We start from the raw sequence: 20707 nt of genomic DNA on the forward strand, positions 1-20707 counted from the left end.
CCCTTCCCAACAATAGTTTGTGCCCACCTGTCCCCTCAACCCACTGCCCATTCTCCTCGCCACTTTTACACTACAAGTTCTTTGTGTAACCCAACTTTCCTTCACCCCCCCTTTTATCATGTACGCTTTATTATTCCTTTACACTTCTTGACTCACGCTTTTAGGTGGTGGTGGTGGTCATAGTTGGCAGCCACATCTGTCGGGCCATATCATTTTATAATGTGTGAGACAGCTAAAGGGTCAAGTGACATTTAAATAAATGTGGTGAATGACAAGGTTTTGTGATGAATATGTCTCCTCAACGAACATCATTTTATAGCTAGTTGCTGCATGAAATAACGTTGCCCTGTTTACCTTTGAAGAAACTCAGAGTTAAAAAGCATTAACAGATGTAGGTGAAAGAAGAGGGTTTTTGTGGTTCCTGATGAGGTCATCTGGATCCAAAAGGAACATTTAAAGAGAGATAATATTTTAACACTATACCGGATAGAACTACTAACTGGTAGGATTCTACAAAGCATGTGAATCCAGACCAGCTTCATTGTGCAAAAGTTCTCCAGGTTAGGTTAAGAGCATTGGGAGGGTCTTGTCTGGGTTCCTTATCACTCACCAGAATAGCTCCATACACCTTGTGCCCATCTGCCTTCACCTGGGCGTTGGATACGGAGTGATCATCCAGAACGGTCTGCAGGTTTGGCCAGTATGTGGCGAGGTGAGGATACAGGACACACTCTACAGCCTACAAGAGAAAGATAGAAGCTCTCAGAAGCAACACACACAGTAAGGGGTGCATAAGTACAGTGGGAGGAGAAAGACTGAACAAAATCACCATTGGGACAGTGTGAAATAGAACAAGTGAGAAAAGAGAGGGAGAGGTACTAGAAAAAGGAACATATAGATAAGAGTGAGTGGCATGGGTGGAAGGAGGGTGAGAAAGACAGAAAGAGACAGAGAGAATGACCGGAAAAGAAAATGGTGAGACAGCTAGAGTAGATACATCATCAGTTTAACAAATCTTAGATTTGTTTTCCTTACTTCATAAATTGCAGCACAGACCATTTTGTCTATCTGCTGTTTACTGCTTTCAAATATCTTGGCTTATGCACCATGCCTCTCTGGTTTCTATGTCCCTAACTATTCTATTAGTTTTGCCTGTACATACTGTAGAGGGACCTTGCTGTTCTTTGCTCCCTCTTTCTTGTATTCTATCTAGTGTGTTTAGTGATCCATAACATTGTAATTTTTTAAATCCTTCGGTTTGCACTGCTGTTTTTCATTCTAATTGTTAGTGCTTTCTGGCGGTCCGCTTTCTACATTCAGCAATCCCTAAAGACCTCCTGTGCAAGTCAAAAATATAGGTTTGGATTTATACTGATTACGTAACTGTACATACATCGCTTTGGAAAATGTGTGGAATGCATAAATATGAAAGGCAAGAGGGGCAGAGTAAGAGCATCTAAAAGTGGGAAAGAGATGTTTTTACTGGGGCAAAAACATGTCAAGACATAGCATAAGCCGGACCTCAAGCTGAGAAGAGGTTGCCACCATTGTCACCCAGGCACTTGTGGCTGATCAAAATAAATACAGCCGTTTTTATAGCTTGATAGTAACACTGTCTAAGAACGGAGTGGGTAAGGAAAAAGAGAAGAGGAACGAGGAAGAGGTAGAGAGAAATACAGAGAGACCAAGAAAGAACAACGTAAATATGATCAAGAGAGATAGTATCTATCCAGAAAGTAGGCTGGGCAGCTCGCTCACCTTCCAGCCTAGTGCATGGAGTGCCACCACAGCCCCATAGTGAGAGCAGAGTGGCCTCACCGGATCCACCAGCACTTTCTGTAGTGAGAGCAGGATCTGGTGGTACAGACCACTGACTAGATCACCATGGGTCCTGTAGAAGAAAAATGAGAGAGTACATCACCGCAGGACAGTCAGCAATGCAGAGAACGGCAGCCATGAAATGACCTTCATATACATTTTATTTCCCTTGGTCTTTGTGGCCCTCACCCAGCCAACTTGTTTGGTATCCTGCTTTCTGAATCAAGGTACAATGGAATTATTTATGGTTATAAACTACAAATGCTATGTCTTTGACAGGGGTCTACCATATGTCCCTAGTGCTCCAGGGCCTCCTTCCTCTAAAGCACCAATTTCCAAGCATTAGTTTCAATAGGCATTTATGCTAAGTCACCAGTGTTGTGACCAAGTATATGCAGAAGTGATGCCTAGCATTACTAAGAAAGTTCAGCAAGTTCTAACAGTATCCACATCACCCTGAACGTAGTTCAACAGCTTACAGTTGTCCATTAAACATAAAAACTTCAGCAACCCCTTCAATGGGGGCAACATTGAGTCCAAGTAGCTTTGATGGCTGACACTTAACCTGTGACACATAATCGGGACCCATGGTGCTACGAAATATAGAGTTTAAGTCGCTGTACCTAAAGTTCATTTAAAAACTGTTGGTCTTTTTTTAAGCAGTGGCACAGCAGGAGTTTCAATGATATATTTACAACATCAATAATCAGCAAAATCACATCTCAGGGCAGTCCGTCAATGGCCAGTGATCCAGTATAGGTTTTTTAAAGATTCCCAGCTGCTCTTCCTTTCGCAGATCCGCCCTTTCTGTCAAAGCTTAGTTTTCCACGGCCTTACTCCACCTACAATGCGGTGGGCTGCCAGTCAATCTCCAGCGTAAGGCTATATCCCTCCTGGTCAATGCAAGGGCCAGATTCGTCACTATACCTAGAGTTGACCAAAAGTGGTCTGATACAGCAGCACCCTCTATAAGATGTGAACATGTTTACCCACTGAATTTGTTTTTGTTTTGCTGCATTTTTTTCTAATAGATAAGTTTCAAACCTGGACTGCTACTGAAAGCAGGTATCCCAAGAAGTTGGAAAGCAGGGATGTCAGAGTATCAGTCTTCCTCTTTCTTCATTTTCCACCACTTACCAGGCGTCCTCTTCCCTCTACTCCTCTCCCTTTCTATCTACTTTCCTTTTAGGCCCCCATTTGTTTTGCAAACTTTGTTCTACCTTTCTCTTTATAACAACTCCCCTTTTCCTATCTTTATCCACTTCTTCCTCCCCTTGCTGCCACTTCCGCTTTCCTCATTCTCAACCACAGTCTTTTCCTAGTACTCCCCAAACGTATTCCCCTGGCTTGTACCTTACCAGAAGATGTGGCTGAGCAGAATAGCAGCATAGTCGCGCAGAGTCCAGTGGTCATTCAGAGGGTTGATGGAGGCGGCAAGAGGCTCCAGGGCACAGTACATGACGCTAGAGATGAGGCTCTTCACGTAAGAACCCAAGTAAAGGTAAGGGTTCTGCACCAGGCTCCGCACCATATGCAGGAGGCAATTCAACTGCTCCAGGTCATGGCTCACTGACTTCACCTGAAAAAGACACATTGTTAACAAGTTAGCAGGATCCAGGAAAGCTCAAATTACACACAAATCCCTGCTTCCATTCAGAGTGCACACAATACAGCTCAAGTAAATACACTCAATGATTTAAAGAAAACAGTGCAGCAAAAAGCATGTGATATTTATTTTCTGGTCAGAGATGGCAGGCTTATGCTGAATGTTTATACTGCAAGCTGAAAGGCACTATTGGAGTTTGATGTTCAGATTAAGTGCAAAAAGAACAATTGATGGACAGAATGCAGAACAATGTCATAAATTCACCCCAGTACAGAGATCTGGGCCTAAATCCATCTTTCTTTGCTCAACATGCCATTGCAGTTTGGACCCAGCCATGTGCAAATCAGTCTTGACCCTGCACCCAATGGGACCAGTCCAGCCCGAACTGCCAGGCCAGGTCCTCCCTGGACTGGAAACAAGCATCCTAGGACCGGTTTTGGGATTTCAGCCCTCATCAGCCAGGATAGCTTGACTCCAGTGGCATGGGGAGCACGGGACTCACGTCTGAGCATACCCGTCCCACTCGGGGTGACCAATGCAAAAAGAACAATTGATGGACAGAATGCAGAACAATGTCATACATTCACCCCAGTACAGAGATCTGGGCCTAAATCCATCATTTTTTTGCTCACCATGCCATTCCAGTTTGGACCCAGCCATATGCAAATCAGTCTTGACCCTGCACTCAATGGGAACAGTCCAGCCCGAACTGCCAGGCCAGGTCCTCCCTGGACTGGAAACAGGCATCCTAGGACCGGTTTCGGGCTTTCAGCCCTCAACAGCCAGGGTAGCTTGACTCCAGTGGCATTGGGAGCACGGGACGCACGTCTGAGCATACCCGTCCCACTCGGGGTGACCAATGCAAAAAGAACAATTGATAGACAGAATGCAGAACAATGTCATACATTCACCCCAGTACAGAGATCTGGGCCTAAATCCATAGTTTTTTTGCTCACCATGCCATTCCAGTTTGGACCCAGCCATATGCAAATCAGTCTTGACCCTGCGCCCAATGGGAACAGTCCAGACCGAACTGCTAGGCCAGGTCCTCCCTGGACTGGAAACAAGCATCCGAGGACCGGTTTTGGGCTTTCAGCCCTCATCAGCCAGGATAGCTTGACTCCAGTGGCATGGAGAGCACGGGACTCACGTCGGAGCATACCCGTCCCACTCTGAGTGACCAATGCAAAAAGAACAATTGATGGACAGAATGCAGAACAATGTCATACATTCACCCCAGTACAGAGATCTCACCATGCCATTCCAGTTTGGACCCAGCCATATGCAAAGCCCAATGGGAACAGTCCAGCCCGAACTGCCAGGCCAGGTCCTCCTTCATCAGCCAGGATAGCTTGAATCCAGTGGCAAAGTGAGCAAGGGACCCACGTCTGGGCATACCCTGCCAACTTAGGGCGTACAAAGCTTGCCACTGGAGAGGTAAGGGAAAGAGCAGCTCTTTATATAAAAACAAAAGCTAAGCGGATGAGCAGTTACAGGGGTAATTCTATAGAGCAAAACATGTGTTGGAGTATGCCCTTGGGTGAAAAGTTTTAGAAGCTTCAGGACCAACTTGTCTGAGTGAAATACTGTGAATGGCTCTGAGGTATGACAGGCATGTTACTGCCAGAGCCTGAGGGAAATCCGATTGGGAACATCCTGCTGTAGTGAAATAATGCGGGTTTCCTACAGTATGAGTGACATCCGACTGGGAACAACTTGTCCTAGTGAAATACCGTGAATGGCTCTGAGGTATGACAGGCATGTTAGTGACAAGAGAGAGGCATAGTAATTGTTTTTCAAGATACGATTAAAATATAATTTGCCAATACATTAATGGCTAATTGGGAAGAATTAGGTATTTTCAAACTAAGGTATCCTTCTGGAGACTTATGGAAAGGATCACTGCCCCCCCCAGCCCCCGCCAGGACCTAAGAAAGATTTTAGTTGCTGCCTAACTGAGCCTATTTCCACTCATGTATTATCTTGTTGGAAATGGCCATTTTTGGCAGGGTTATACCCAAACTTTTTGCTTCTTCCTCCTATTTTTTTCCTGACCCGTTTGTGTTGGATTTAGGACTCTGGGCACTTTACCACTGCTAATCAGCGCTAACGTGCATATGCTCTCTGTAAATTGTGTTATGGATTGGTGTTTCCATGATTGGATATTTGATTTACTTGTTAGTCCCTAGTAATGTGCACTGAGTGTGCCAGGGCCTGTAAATGAAATGCTACTTGTGGGCCTGCAGCACTGATTGAGCCACCCACATGAGTAGCCCTGAAAAGGTAACTCAGACCTGCCATTGCAGAGTCTGCGCGCAATTTGTAACTGCCATGTCAACTTGGCCAGTAAACACACTTGTCAGTCCCTAACCTTCCCTTTTCTTACATGTCTGCCACCCCTAAGGTAGGCCCAAGGTATCCCTGTGGGCAGGGTGCAGTGTATGTAAAAGGTAGGACATGCCCTAGTGTGTGTGGCATGTCCTGATAGTGAATTACGGCCAATTTCATTTTTCACTATTGCAAGGCTGCCTGTTCCCCATAGGACAGAATGGAAAGTTTGTTTATAACATCTTATAAACATAACTGGCCCGGGGAATTAGGTAGGAAAACAAAGTTTGGTATGCCTGAACTCAGAATCTAAAGATGCATCTTTTAGTGAAGGTGATTTTTACATTCTGTGTTAGAAAATACAACTTGTAGAAGGTGGGTATTTTCCTACTCAGCCATCCTGTGTGCCTCTGCTGGAATGTGGATTGCCTGTTAGGATTTCGGATGACAGAAGGCTGGGGAGCAGGAGTAGCTCCAGATAGTCTAGGTGGGTCAGGAAAGGGCTTAATAGACCTGGGCTGCAATTGGGGAAGGGGGAGAAGAGTTCCTTGCACCTCAAAGGGCCTGGTCTGCCTCTGACCATGCGGTCTCCACCTCCTGCCAGAAAGTCACACAAGAGAAGGCAGAACTGGTTGTGGCTAGGCACAGACCCTCCCTGCCTAAGAGATCAAAGGATTTTGGGATATAAATATTGGGGCCCAGACCCCTGACCTTTAGAACTATTTTGGACCAAGAAGAAGAGCTGGAGAAGCTGTGAGGGGGGACTACCACATTGCTGTGCGCTTTGCTGTGTTGGCCTGCAGTGGCTGCTTCTGTCTTGGGAATGGATTGAACTTTCTGCAATCTACTTTGTGAGTTTCTCCAAGGGCTCGAGGTAGAGCTTGCCACCTGTTCAAAAAGTCTCAGGAACAGCAAAGACATCAAGCTCTTCTGCCCTCAGCACTGGGAACTGTGTGTTTTGTGCTGCAACAAAAAAAAAAAAGCAACCAAACGCAGTCAACGCCGCTGCCAACTCGGTGTCCTGAAGGCACCGCCGCACTGTTCTCACCAACGACGCTTGCTGACGACGCCACTGAGCTGCTGCTCGCACGACGACCTGTGAGCCCTGCAGTCCGCACTGCCTCGCTTCATGACGCCTTGGTATCCCCGACACCAAAGCTCCACGCCGAAATCGACGCCGCTGCTTGCATCGTGGTTCGAGGGCACCGCTCATAAAGTTACACGACACACCGCTCTCATCCCACACCACAGCATTGGCCTGCTTGCACCGTGACCAAACAGCACCGCGATGAGCACCGCCTTCACCTCACACCGCAACCCTGGTATCACCGGCGACGCCATCTGACGCCGCCACCGAGCCGCTGCTCGCACAGGGACCTGAGGGCACCGCACGCCACACGGCTGCACTCAGCACCGCAGCACCCATACCTGCCAACGCCAGCGCTCCTGATGTTAACAGAGGGGAGTTGTGACTTCGAGGGCCCGACGACTCCTGCACTGACCTCCGGAACCAATGCCAGCGGACGCCGTCGTGCTTTCGGAAGCTCAACTAGAGGTCGCCGTCGCCCTGCATTTCTAAAAGGTACTGTTTGTGGGTCTTCCCGACACCGTAGCTGGCCCGCGACACCGCAGTCAGCCAGAACTGTTTGGATTTGTTTTCTCACAACGCAGTGATAGCCCTGGACAGAGCTATCATCAAGGAACTGTTTTTCAAGCATGTTTTGATAACCGAAGATTTTTAATTACTGTATTGTGGATTTTTATTGTTTTTGGTCTTGTCTTATGTATATAAAAATATTGGATATTTTTCTAAACTGGTGTGGTGTCCTTTTGTACTGATTACACTGTATTACTGTGGGTTATGTGCAAATGTTTTACACACTGCCTCTAAGATAAGCCTGACTGTTCGTACCAAGCTACCAAGGGGATGAGTAGGGGTTATTTTAGGAGTCTAACTCCCTTATCCTGACTAGAGTGGTGTTTTCTTCCTGGCTTTGGCACATGCCCCAGCCTACCAAAAATCCAATTTCTAACATATCTACAAAACATTTACTCCTGTTGGGAGACTTCAATTATCATGGGGAAGATCTTTCTAATACAGAGGTTGCGAATTCATCTCCGACATGGGCTTGTTAGGTCTACATCAAAAAGTCAAAGGCCCCACTCATAAAACCCGGTCACAGCCTAGACTTAATCTTTACTAATGCCAGTGAGCCATGCCGTGATGCTACCTTATAAAAGATAATTTCCTACTCCAGTTTCAGATGACGACATCAGTGGGGACAGTCAAACCCAAATTTAGGGGCCATAAAACTCTGCAGCAATGGCATCGGTGACTTCTGATTCTTTTACTAAGGTCTTTGAGCAGGCATTGCCCTTCCCGCATGAGGCATATTAATGAAATCCTTATATCGGGACTTTGATAGTATTGCTCCTTTAAAACATGGAGTAAACTTACCATCTAGGCCATATACCCCCTGGTACACAAAGGAGTTGAGACAGGAGAAATCCTCTTGCAAAATACTAGAAAGGCGCTGGTGAAAAACTAAACTCAAATTGATAAAGATGCCTTCAAACTAGCTCTGTCTCCCTATCACAGGTATATCAAAGTTGCCCAGAAAGGGCATATTATCACTCAAATAGAGCACGCGAATAATTCTTCTAAAAAACTTTTCAAAATCCTTAACGATTTTGTGAATCCTCTGCCTGCTCTCAAATGATCCCGCCTCACAAGATCTGTGTGCTGCCTTAGCTGACTTTTTTGAGAACAAAATCAATCTAATCTATTTGAAATTCACCTCGCCCACAGTCCGACCCAGTGAGACATCAAACTACAATGCCCCTTGTCAAAATGGCAATTGCTCTCTGGAAAAATGTGTTTATTTTTCTTTCCAGCAGATTCAACACGCTCTAGACAAATTCAAACCCAAATCTGGCTCGCCCCTGGACCCATGTCCCTCTTGGGTCACAGCTTTGCTTTCGCACCAGCTGGCTCCCATGGTCATGGCTTTGTTTAATGTAGCCATTGACACAGGAAGCATTCCCTCTGCTTGGAAGTCAGCACAGGTTGTTCCTATACTAAAAACGGCCAATGTTGACTCAATGAATTTGGCTAATTATCCTCTTCTGTCGATGCTCCCACTTTTAGGCAACTCTCTGAAGGGTCTAATTAATACACAACTTTCAGCTTATTTAGAAGCCAATAAGATTATCGAGACATCTCAAACAGGATTTAGGGCAGCTCATAGTACGGAGACCGTCTTGGTTGCAGTCACAGACTTTATTCGACTTTCTCTAGACAAAGGCACCCCTGCCATGCTGGTATCATTAGACCTATCTGCTGCCTTTGATGCTCTGCCTCAATCAAGAATGATTCAAAGGCTGTACGAGATTGCCATTTCTGGGTGTGCCTTGAAGTGGTTCAAGACTACCTTAACAACAAAACACAGGCTATTTTGTTAGGCACCTTCAAGTCTCACACTATTTTAATTGATAAGGGGGTGCCACAGGGGAGTGTTTAAGACCTACTTTATTTAACATCTACGTAGCACCCCTTGCTACCATATACAGATCCTTTGGTATCAATATTATATCATATGCTGATGATACACAGTTGATGATCTCCTTTGATAACAATGGGAAGACAATTATGGAGCAGTTTTCCGATGAGTTGAAGGCCCTCGCCGGCTGGGCGATAGCCAACTGCCTACAATTAACCTGTTTGCTGCTTCAAACGTTCCACGCCAGTGCGGAACGTTTTATTCAGCGGGCGGGGCCACATCGGCCAACGGACGTGCGCAGCACTACCGAGGGAGTGCTCGCAACGGCCGCTGGCTGACACCCGCAGCGAACGGGTTAAAAGCAGACAAAATGAAGATTATGTTATTGGGCAAAGCCCAAATATTATGGACTCCAGGCTGTTGGTCGTCTAATCTTAGTTCGGCCCCCTTGCCTAAGCAGGTCAAAAACTGTGGCACAGAAATTGACCAGTCGTTTTCTACAAAAGACCATGTTGCTACCATTAGCAGCAGCAGTTTTTACAAATTGCGTTTGCTGATGAAGGCTTTACATTTTCTTCCACCCTCATCGAGGAAAACTTTAGTCCAGGCCCTGATTATTAGTAAATTGGACTAAGGCAATGCCTTTCTTGCTGTGGCAAATGAGATTTTGCTGGTGAAATTGCAAGTGGCCCAAAACACAGCCACTTGGCTTGTTTGCAATCTTTCTGCCGGCTCCGCCTCCGAATCTTTATTGAGATCACTACATTAGTTACCCATTAAGGAAAGGTCTATTTTTAAAATCTGCTGTCTGACCTATAAATGACCAGCGGTCCTGCTTACTTCGCCCAGAAACTCAAATTCTACTGGCCTACCAGGAATTCACGTTCCAAAGATAAAGCTCTACTACTGTCAGTTCCCCAAATTCGCTTGACAAGATGTGGGAAGGTCTTTCTCCCACGCAGTTTTATTGGAACAATCTGCCTTTCCAAGTACGAACTTGTTCTGACTGTGTCCGTTTTAGGAAAAATCTTAAGACAGTGCTGCTTTAGGAACGGTGTTCTGTAATTTTGACTGTGCTGTACCTTTCCTTAGCGCCGAGATAACCCTTTGTGGGGGGTGATTCATGCGCTATCCAAGTCATATTAACGTAACATAAGAGTCTGAGGGACATCCGATTGGGCACAACTTGTTTTGGTGAAATACCGTGAATGCCTCCAAGGTACGACAGACATGCTAGTCTCAAGAAACTGAGGGACATCGGATTATGAAAAACAGGCACACCATGCCTCTAAGGCAACTTTTTAATTTAAAATATTTTGTTTTATTTACATGAGCAAAACAACATCACATTGCAGGTTGTAGCCAATTTCAAATGAGTTCTCCTTATAAATAAATAATATCTTCAGGTGGCAGACAAGTAGTTGCATTATCTATATATGTTCACATTGTCATCCTAAGTTAGGAAAGGGTATGAAATTCTTAACATTTTGTTAATGAATTCATTACGACTACTCCTAGTGAAATCTGATACAGTTTCCATCCTCCAGGCCGAAAAAATAAATAAAACGAAAAAGAAGCTCAATGTCTCCATGTACAAGCCCTAATGAGTATGCAGACTTTCTCCACCATCCAGTTCACCCCAGTCCCTCATTCCATACCCCACCCCTCTCCCCCCAGCACCCTTTTTTCTGGGATTTTAAAAGTTCAATGCCGCTGTGAAGGTCCCAAAGGACATATTCTTTCTTTTCAAAGTTAACTCTACATTTTGCAGGGTATAACAGGCTTGTCTGGAATTCCCTCGCCAGAATTTCTTAACTTTTTTCAGAGCTATCCTCTTTATTCTAGTTTCCGGGGCCAGGTCTGCATACAGTAGAATCCTGTGACCTTCAAATCAAAGTCGCCCCTTTTGCTGCAAAAAATATTCTTCTGTAGTGAAATCTCTGCTTATTATCAGCCTTTGGCAAGCAAATACATTGGATTCTTTTCTTCATCTAGGTTAAGCAATTGCGTAATCCAACTGGCGGTCAATCATGATGGGGCACCCTCCTTCAATGGTTTGATCCTTTTCTACATCTAGGTTCAGCACTTGTGTAATCCAACTAGCAGTGAATCATGAGGGGTCCCCTCATGCAATGGTTTGACCCCTTTCTACATATAAGTTCAGCACTTGCGTAATCCAACTGGTAGTGAATCATGAGGGGATCCCCTCCTTCAATGCAAGCAGGTATTCTCAGCACCCTTATTTTATTGTTGTGATCTGGGTACCTCAATATAGAGTTGGAAAGCCACACATGAGAGTTTAGGGTTGCCCACCATCTGCTGTGTTAGGGCCTCTTTCATTTTGCCCTTTCTTGCACCAGCCTGTCCCTCCAGTACTGTCACTTACTTAATTTATCGGACATTGCATCAAGGCGTGTGATTGTTTTTTCAATTCTGTACAATCCAAGCAGCACGGTCTCTTGAATCAGTGATGTAGGTTCTCTTGGAGAATGGTCCTTACACCTTATTTTCAACTTGGGGCCTCAAGGAACAAAGAAGAGTTTTCTCTTTGCACACCTTTTCTATTCTGTTATCAGTCCCCAAAACTGTTTTTTTTGAGTAAGATCAGCCCCTCGAAGATTAAGTGTGGGCAGACAGACTTTGCCAAGTGCGGAGTCTGTTCACAGTTCCTGCAATCAGACGCCTCCTCATCCAGCGCCTCACTTCTCAAACTTGAGAATGACATCACTTTTTCAAGACTACCCTCCCTCTGTCATTTAACTCATTAAAGGTCACTCTTTCTGCTTCTCGACTGCTAACTGTTTTTACTCTTACAACTGATAGAAATATCCAAGAAATTCCACCAGTTCATCAACTGTCAACCTGCATTATTGATTCATAGCCCAACAATTCCTTTATCAACTCTCTAGTACATATTATCCTTATGTAGAAAGGACAATGCAGTGCACAAAATGTAACCCCATACTGTACATTTTCTGCTTCTCTGCAAGTTATGTGGACTGCAGTTGTTCATTCACTCTTCACGTGGTACTATCTTCTGCACTGAGGCCTCCAGAACCACCACCCGAGCCTTCCTCCAAAACTAGCAAACCAATGCCATGTCTTTCATGCTCCTCCTGCATTTCCTAAGGAGAATCACAGGCAAGACCACAAAACATTATGCAAAGTTCATCATTAATTCCTTCCAAATCACTTACTATACTTCAATGTATGGGACTTCCTATGAGTTTCCTGGCCTGGATCCGGCTTCTATATACCTCCCTGAAAGCGAAAGTACTGATCAATCGACATGTCTCTCTCTCTCTTGTGGCACCCGGCAGGGGTGCCCGTTATCTCCCCTTTTGTTCACCCTCACCATAGAGACTCTGGCGGCTAAGGTCCGACAACATCACCAAGAAAAAGGCCTCGGTTGTTTTCGCCGCCCAATTATCATTTCTCTGTATGCTGACGATGTTACCCTATATATTAAAGAACCCCACGAAAACCTTAATCCGCTCCTTCGGGAATTTGTCAGATTTGGTGGTCACTCAGGCATCCATATCAACTGGGCCAAATGCCAAATTTTCCCATTAACTGCTTCAGCTACACCATTCGACACAGACTTCCCCATTGAATGGTGCTCTACTGAAGTGAAATACCTAGGGATACACATCACGGCAGACCGCGAGGAACTGATGAGGCTTAACTATGTGTGTGCCTTGGACCATGTTACTGGCTGCATCACTAGGTGGAATGCACTCTCCCTTACTATGGCGGGCCGTATCTCCCTCATTAAAATGGTGGTCCTACCTACATTTTTTAATCTATTCTTAAACATCCCATACGATCCAGGATGTCATTTTTTCTCCTCTCTGCGAGCAGGGCTGATTAGATTAGTGTGGGGGAGCAAACATCCACGCATACATACACTTATGCGACCATACTCCCAGGGTGGCTTTGATATTCCTAATTTTGAATTGTATTACATATGTGCCCAAGCACATTATGCTCACTTCTGGTTTCACCCACCTCGGTATACACCTCATGTTGCGACTGAGCACTGGCTCGCAGATCCTATTCCGTTGGAGTGGGTCATGTTGACTACGGTCTCACCACGTGAGCCTCACCCGTCCTCTGTGGACTGCACGATCAAAGCATGGCGCAGCATTACTGACCCCCTACAGACACCTTGCCTATACACCCCGCTACTCCCGCTTCCATACCACCCGCAGATGCCATTATTGCAGGAAGGTGTGTTTAAGAGGGTCACAAATGCGCAACAAATCCAATGCTGGGGCGACCTATACCTAAATGGCAAATTTCACACTCTCCAACAACTATATCCAAACCCCCACCTTCTGCTATGGATGTTTTTCTGTATGCCCGATTAAGGCATGGGATTAAAGACTGCACCCCTGCGTACCCATTGGAGCCCTTAGTGGTAGCCCCTTTGCACCATGTACTACGTGCACCCACTGTTCTCACTTAGTGTCTACATTATATCACAGTCTATACATTGATGCCGAGTACTCTCAGTGTGCAGCTCGGGATAAATGGTCGGCTGAACTGGAACACGCCATCTCTGATCCACAATGGACGTTCTGTTGTAAACAAACAGACAGGTCTCCTCCAGTAGCCGCCTATGAATTACTCACTACAAATTCCTTCATCGCAGTTATTATACCCCGGTTAAACTACACAGATTTGGGTTACGCGACACAAACAGATGTGATAGATTTAAGACGGATGCGGCTGACTTCCCTCATCTCGCTTGGGAGTGTCTAGCCATTAACACATATTGGCAACAGATCTTCACAGTGTTAGACTGCATGACTTCTTTATCCCTCTCGAGGTCTCCTCTTGTGGCCTTACTCGGCTAAACTGAGCAGATTCCGGCAAAACATCGTACATTTGTGTCCTTTGGCCTAGTTTTGGCCAAATGGCAGGTGGGCTGTAGATGGGGTCGTGGAAGATCACCCAAGTTCAAAGAATGGATTGGAGACATGACACTATGGCAGGATTAAACATGTACATATGCTGAACTTCTCCCGGTCACCTGACGCACCCGGGACATCTGGGGCCCACTTCAGGCATACCTACTGGAGCATCCAGCTGCCATTGAACATGAGTTCTGAAGCTCACACTAATCATTATGCAATCAGGCCTAAACACTCCATGTTACGTTTTTTCTTTACGCACCCCCCTGTGTATATTGCCCTTCTTATTTAACTACACATTGTCGTATGATGGTCCTAACATGAGACATTCCTGTAAGATAACACAGTAGTGAAACAAAGTAGAGTAATTGACGACCTCCTGAGGCGGAAGCCGGGAGCTACGAGCTTTTCATTTTAAAACTGTATTGAATTGTCACTTTGTACCTGCTTTTAATCACTGGATCCTCACTTGAGCACCGACCAGCTATCCTGATTACCTCTCCCCGCACAGCCGAGTTAGGCGCTGTAGCGGGTCGCAGAGGGATCCCCAGGCCACGCCCACAGCCTCAGGCCACGCCCCCAACACTACTTATATCGCGCTGGTGCTGCACGCGCGCTGTTAGTGTAATTGACGACCTCCTGAGGCGGAAGCCGGGAGCTACGAGCTTTTCATTTTAAAACTGTATTGAATTGTCACTTTGTACCTGCTTTTAATCACTGGATCCTCACTTGAGCACCGACCAGCTATCCTAATTACCTCTCCCCGCACAGCCAAGTTAGGCGCTGTAGCGCGTCGCAGAGGGATCCCCAGGCCACGCCTACAGCCTCAGGCCACGCCCCTCCGCCTCCCTATTTTTATCATGCGCCTCCCCCGGAAGCGCAGCGGGCGCGGAGGCGGCCCGCCGAAGGCGCGCCAAAGGCAAGCCCGTCTGCGCCCGTCCGCGCTCGACCCGGGTTCAGGGCCACCCCCCCTGCCCTATTCACTCTGGATAGGGTGATTCATAGATATAGTAGGGGACACTGATAATGCTTGATCCATTGGCCGGTAAGGCAATTTGCCCACGACTAGCACCCAATATAACATCTAAGGATAAGAACCCCTGCCCAAACTGTCTAACTTGTCTGCCACATATAAACCCCCTCCCACTCGACCTATTATCTAAATCTGACCAGGCCTCAGCTAACAGCCACATCCTGCTAGGCCAGACACCGCATACAGAACAAGGACACAGACCTAAGGGAGAGTTGAGAAGCGGGCTACTAAATGTTAGATCCCTCCCAAAACATGCCACCGAGATACAGCTACTGATCGAATCCAGCAACCTGGATATCCTGTTTCTAACTGAAACATGGACGGGGGCCGGCATGCCCAGTGGGGTATAAGATTCTCCACAACCCCAGGCCTAAGGGACGAGGGGGAGGAACGGGAATCATCTTCAGGGAAGAATTGAACATTGCGATGTTGGACATTGATAAGGTCTCATGTGCTGAATTTCTTGGGATATCGATCAAGCATGATTCAGGTCACTGCCTTACTGGCCTAATCTGCTACAGGCCACCAGGGTCTATTAATGTTATGCAACAGCAGGAACTGATTGCTGTCATTAACAACTTGACACTCACCCATAGCAGATTACTAGTACTGGGAGATTTTAACCTATGGACCAACGGCAAACTAGACACAGCCTTCTATAACATCACACAATCCTGTGCCAACTTAGGGCTAAATCAATGGGTAACCACCCCCACACATAGGGAAGGAAACATTATAGACCTAATCTTCGCTGCAGAAGATCTTATAGCCATGGGAATAATCCAACCAGTGGAATGGTCAGATCACTATCTTATAACATTTAATATTCACACTCTGGTTAACGTAGGACCGGCAAACATTCAGATCATAACCTTTATTAGCCGTGACTGGAAAGGACTACTAAAAAGAAAAGAGGAAAATGAGACTGACCTCTTTCAACTGGGGACCTTGTTTAATCCAGAGAACGATATTACCGCAAACTATCGCTCACTTTGTGATCATGTAACCAGGAAACTTGACCATATGGCACCGCTGAAAGTAATCAGAAAAAGAGGTAACCCTTCCGCGCCCTGGTACACGGAAACACTGAAAGATCTGAAAAACGTCTGTAAAAAGGCGGAAAGGCAATGGAGAAAAGATTACACAGAGCAGAATAGATTACTCTGGAGGCTGACAATAACGAAGTACAAGAAAGAGATTGCTACAGCCAAAGCAAAACACTTTGCAGCCATCATCCTAAAAATCTCCAATAAGTCATGCAACATTTTTAGGATAGTAAAAGACCTGTCCCACCCTGACTGCGCCAATAGCAATATCAAACCCTCACAGGAATTATGTGATGGTTTGGCCTCCTTCTTTCAGGAAATAATTACCAAGATAATAGAGAGTATGGAGGATGCCCCCACTTCCCTAGTGCAGCACAAGAGCAGCATGGAGAACGGGAAGAAGAGAGAAGGAATGGATGGACATCTAATGCCAAACGCCATTCTGGACAAATTCGAGACTCCCGCAGAACAAGAGTTTGCGCAAATAGCCCTCAACATAACATCTGGATCCCCATTGGACCCTCTACCCCATAAAGTAGTAAAGGAGTTTGGGGCTGAATTCTTTCCTGTACTCCGTCAGCTATGCAATCAATCCCTCGGCACAGGTATTGTACCGAGAGAATGGAAACAGGCAGTTGTCACACTCCTGCTGAAAAAATCGAATTTGGACCCCAGTTGCCATAAGTATTACCGACCCATCTCGCTCCTGCCGTATCCAATTAAGATCATGGAACGGCTGGTCAGCAGGTCGTTGTCCCTCTTCCTGGAAACTAATAACATCCTTGAAGAGGAGCAATTTGGGTTTAGACCAGCCCATGGGACTGAGTCAGCTTTGCTGATGGTCCTGGACAACCTGCGAATGAGGGCGGACAGGGGAGAATCAGCAATTCTAATTTTGCTGGACCTGTCCGCCGCATTCGATACGGTGAGTCATGACATCCTGCTGACAAGGCTGAAAACTTTTGGAGTAGAGGGAGCGGCACTCGACTGGCTTCGTTCTTACCTGACAGATAGATGGCAGGCAGTGACACTCCCTCCATACCAGTCTGAGTTTGCTATAGTTCCACATGGGGTCCCACAGGGGTCTACGATCAGTCCGATCCTTTTTAATGTCTACATGCAACCCCTGATGGGCATCATCAAGGCTCACGGCATTAGCGTGATCAACTATGCGGATGACACGCAGCTGATGATCTCTCTTGATGGTGCCCATGCAGAATCACTTGAGACATTGCACACCTGCATGCTGGAAATGGCAACTTGGCTAAAAAGTAATTCACTACAGTTTAACAGTGGTAAAACTGAGATAATGCAAAGTGGGAAGAATCGCCAGAAACCTGCCTGTTGACTTTTGGCCTCTGGATTCAGGTGAGTTACTGACACCAGTAAAAACAGTGCGGAATTTGGGGGTCAGCTTTAGTGACAACCTGAGTCTAGAGACCAACGTCAACAAACAGGTGAGCAGCTGCCTCGCCTTAATGCGAGGCCTTCGAAAGCTGCTGCCTCTCCTCCCAGCACACACTAGAGCTACCGTAGTCAGGAGCACTATTCTCAGCCGCCTGGATTACTGTAACGCTCTGCTACTGGAATCTCCTGCATATTTGATTTCCAGACTCCAGAGCATCCAGGCGGCGGCAGCGAAAATGGCACTCTCTTGAGGACGACGATCCTCCACCACCCTAGCATTGGCCGAGTTACACTGGCTGCCCGTGCATCAGAGGATCCTTTTCAAATCTCTATGCACCGTCTTCAAGGCAGTACATGGGCTGGGTCCTAAACCGCTACAAAACAAATTCAAATGGTTTGAGCCCACACGGACCCTCCGTTCCTCTTCCACTAATCTCATTAGCATACCTAGGATCAGGAAAGCTACTCATGGTGGCAGAGCCTTTAGCATAGCGGCAGCCCATCTTTGGAATAGCCTCCCTATTGCAATCAGGAAAACAAGCGAACTGATGCCTTTCCGAAAAAAGGTGAAGAGATGGCTCTTCCCCAAAGTCTAACTGCCCCAGGAGTAAATTGCTCACCTCCCCCATCCTGCCCCATGATGCTCACTTCTTAGTTGCACTTTCACAGCGCCAGGATGCCCGTAGGGTTGCAGCGCGCTTTAGAAATGGCATAAATAAAAATAAAAATAAACATGGTGTAGATATGTGTCCTATGTGCAGAAATGGATTGAATATCGCTGTGCTACATGCTACTTGCTCTGCCCTGTTCTTGGAAAATGCTGCTTGTCTAATACATATGCTGTACTTTGTTTATGTGCTATTTCAATAAAATAAAAGAAAATAAAAAAATCCTTCCACATCACCACTCCATTAAAATTCACACTGTTCCCCTTTCACTAGAAGCTACTAAGATGCGTAGCCACTCCTCTGTAGTTTCAACATTCTTTTCCCTCACTGCAATCTCGCTCATGGGCCTATTAAATGCAGAATTCCTGTTTGTGTTGAAATCTAGCAACTACACTTTGACCCTATCACTCTCACAACATCTTTCATCTCATCTATATTGCCTGCACTCCTCTCCTTACATTTCAGCGGTATACCTTTCGTCTTCACTCATACTCCGCTCTTAAAGGCCGCTCCTGAAAAAGCCTTCATACTCCTGAACAACACAAAAGCGACCAACTTCCATCACCAATTGTGGGGAGATGCAATACATCCAAATCCAATCTTGCACCATTGTCTGCCACGGTTACCTACTAACAAAATCTGTTTGTACACTTTCCTTTAAAACATGGGTGTGTCTCTCAATCTGCCTATTCCACTGTCGACTGTAAAACAAAGTGGTTTTATACCACCTCCCAAACTCCTCCTATCCCCTTCTACAACACCTATGTGCTGTTAACTAAAACAAGTTCATCATTCATTCTGTTGGAACACTGTTTCGTAAAATAAGATAAATAGGAAAATAAGAGGGTAAAGGGTTCAGGTATTACAAGTTAGGTATGGGTAACGAGATAAGGCTTTACAAGTAAGATGGTAAGGGGTTTAGGATAATGGGCAAGGGGCTAATGGTGTAAAGGTAAAGCATTAAAGGAAAGAGAAGGTTAAAGGTCAATGGTTACAGGTAAGGATTTGAATTGGAGTAAAGGGTGAAAGGGGCAAGAGAAAGGAAAGGTATGGTGTTGTTAGTAGGGTTACAGGCTTAAGCATAAGTGTTTAAGTATGAGAGAATTAGTGGTTTGGGGGTAAGCCGTTTAGGGTAAGGATGGAGGTTATGCATGTAAAGTTAAGGGATTAGGGTGTATACTTATGGGTACGTGTAAACATATAAAGTAAATGGGAGAGGTTAAGGTTGTAAACATAATAGTAAGTGGTTATAGTTAAAAAGGGTGAGGGGCAAGGAGGTCACAGGTTAAGGGTGCAAAGGGTTAAGGGTAACCTGATAAGTATTTGCAGGGTTCATTATTTATTAAAGTGAAGCAAAGTAAACATAAAAAGGTAATTGAACAAACAATGAGATGGTGTCAATAACATTGCGAAAAAGGGGCTTTGCCATTGAATGGCCAGCAAATTGTAAAAAATGAAAACGCTTCAACGAGACGGTCGAAAAATAAATAGCATGCACGCAAACCGTATTTATCTAGAGGTGTAAGTAGAGGAGTCAAAGAAGCTCCAGCACAGTATTCCTTTAAGGAAATGCGTAAAATTCAAGACCATTTTATTGGTCTGCAGAGCTTTTATAAACATAGGGCTCTCCTCCTAAGAACGTCTGCTTACTTACTCCTATCTTCTTAAAATCTCTCACTTAATTCTTTCTTCTTTAAAATCATAGGATGCAGGCCCTTCCAGATCCATGCAGCCATACTTTGAACTTGCCTTCCAGAACCTTTATGGAATGAAGACCGCCATCTAAAGCTTAGAAATAGGTTCTAGATCTGGCTTCACTGCATACTCTAGCACAGTCTCAACATAGATAGGGATTTAGAGGTTACCCCACTTCCTCTTTAGATGGCCAAAATGCCTTTTAGGCATACATGCATACGAACAGAAGCATTAATACAGCACATGACATAAGCTAACAACATCCATACAACCAAGCAAGGTACCCAAGGCCCATTCTGTTAACTGCACCTATGAAAGATGCTGCCGAGTAACACAAGACAGTCTTAGAAGGCAACAATGTAAAAGCCAATATTAACAATATAAAATTACTCAGTGGCCAGAAAGCAATGTGCAGAAGTTAATAAATGTACACAACAATAAACCTGAAATGACCTATAAAAAGAGGCGCCATGTTTCACTAGAACCAGTTTACTTCACTAAATTGTAGCTGAGCCAGGCAGATAAAAGTGCAGAGTAGATGAGACTATGGTTGATATCAGTTCTAAATATCCAAAAATGCAGCAGACACACTGAAAGACAGAGCATAGAATTCTTAGCAGTATGGTATACAGGTATTCTTTGATGGGAGCCAAGGAGTGATATGTGTCCTGTCAAGTAGAAGTATACATT

General features: G+C 45.4%; 1 protein-coding gene across 1 annotated transcript in view; it reads right to left on the minus strand.

Moving 5' to 3' along the window:
- Nucleotides 1–20707, minus strand: part of TAF6L (TATA-box binding protein associated factor 6 like) — a 164438-nt gene that overhangs the window by 10328 nt on the left and 133403 nt on the right. The window contains exons 10-12 of the mRNA XM_078660493.1: nucleotides 3177–3397; nucleotides 1759–1891; nucleotides 611–739 (exon numbers count right to left, since the gene is read on the minus strand). Coding sequence (XP_078516619.1) covers nucleotides 611–739; nucleotides 1759–1891; nucleotides 3177–3397 — 483 coding nt within the window. The remainder of the gene's footprint in view (nucleotides 1–610; nucleotides 740–1758; nucleotides 1892–3176; nucleotides 3398–20707) is intronic.

This window comes from Lissotriton helveticus, chromosome 9 (assembly GCF_964261635.1).
Source record: "Lissotriton helveticus chromosome 9, aLisHel1.1, whole genome shotgun sequence".
NCBI lineage: Eukaryota > Metazoa > Chordata > Amphibia > Caudata > Salamandridae > Lissotriton > Lissotriton helveticus.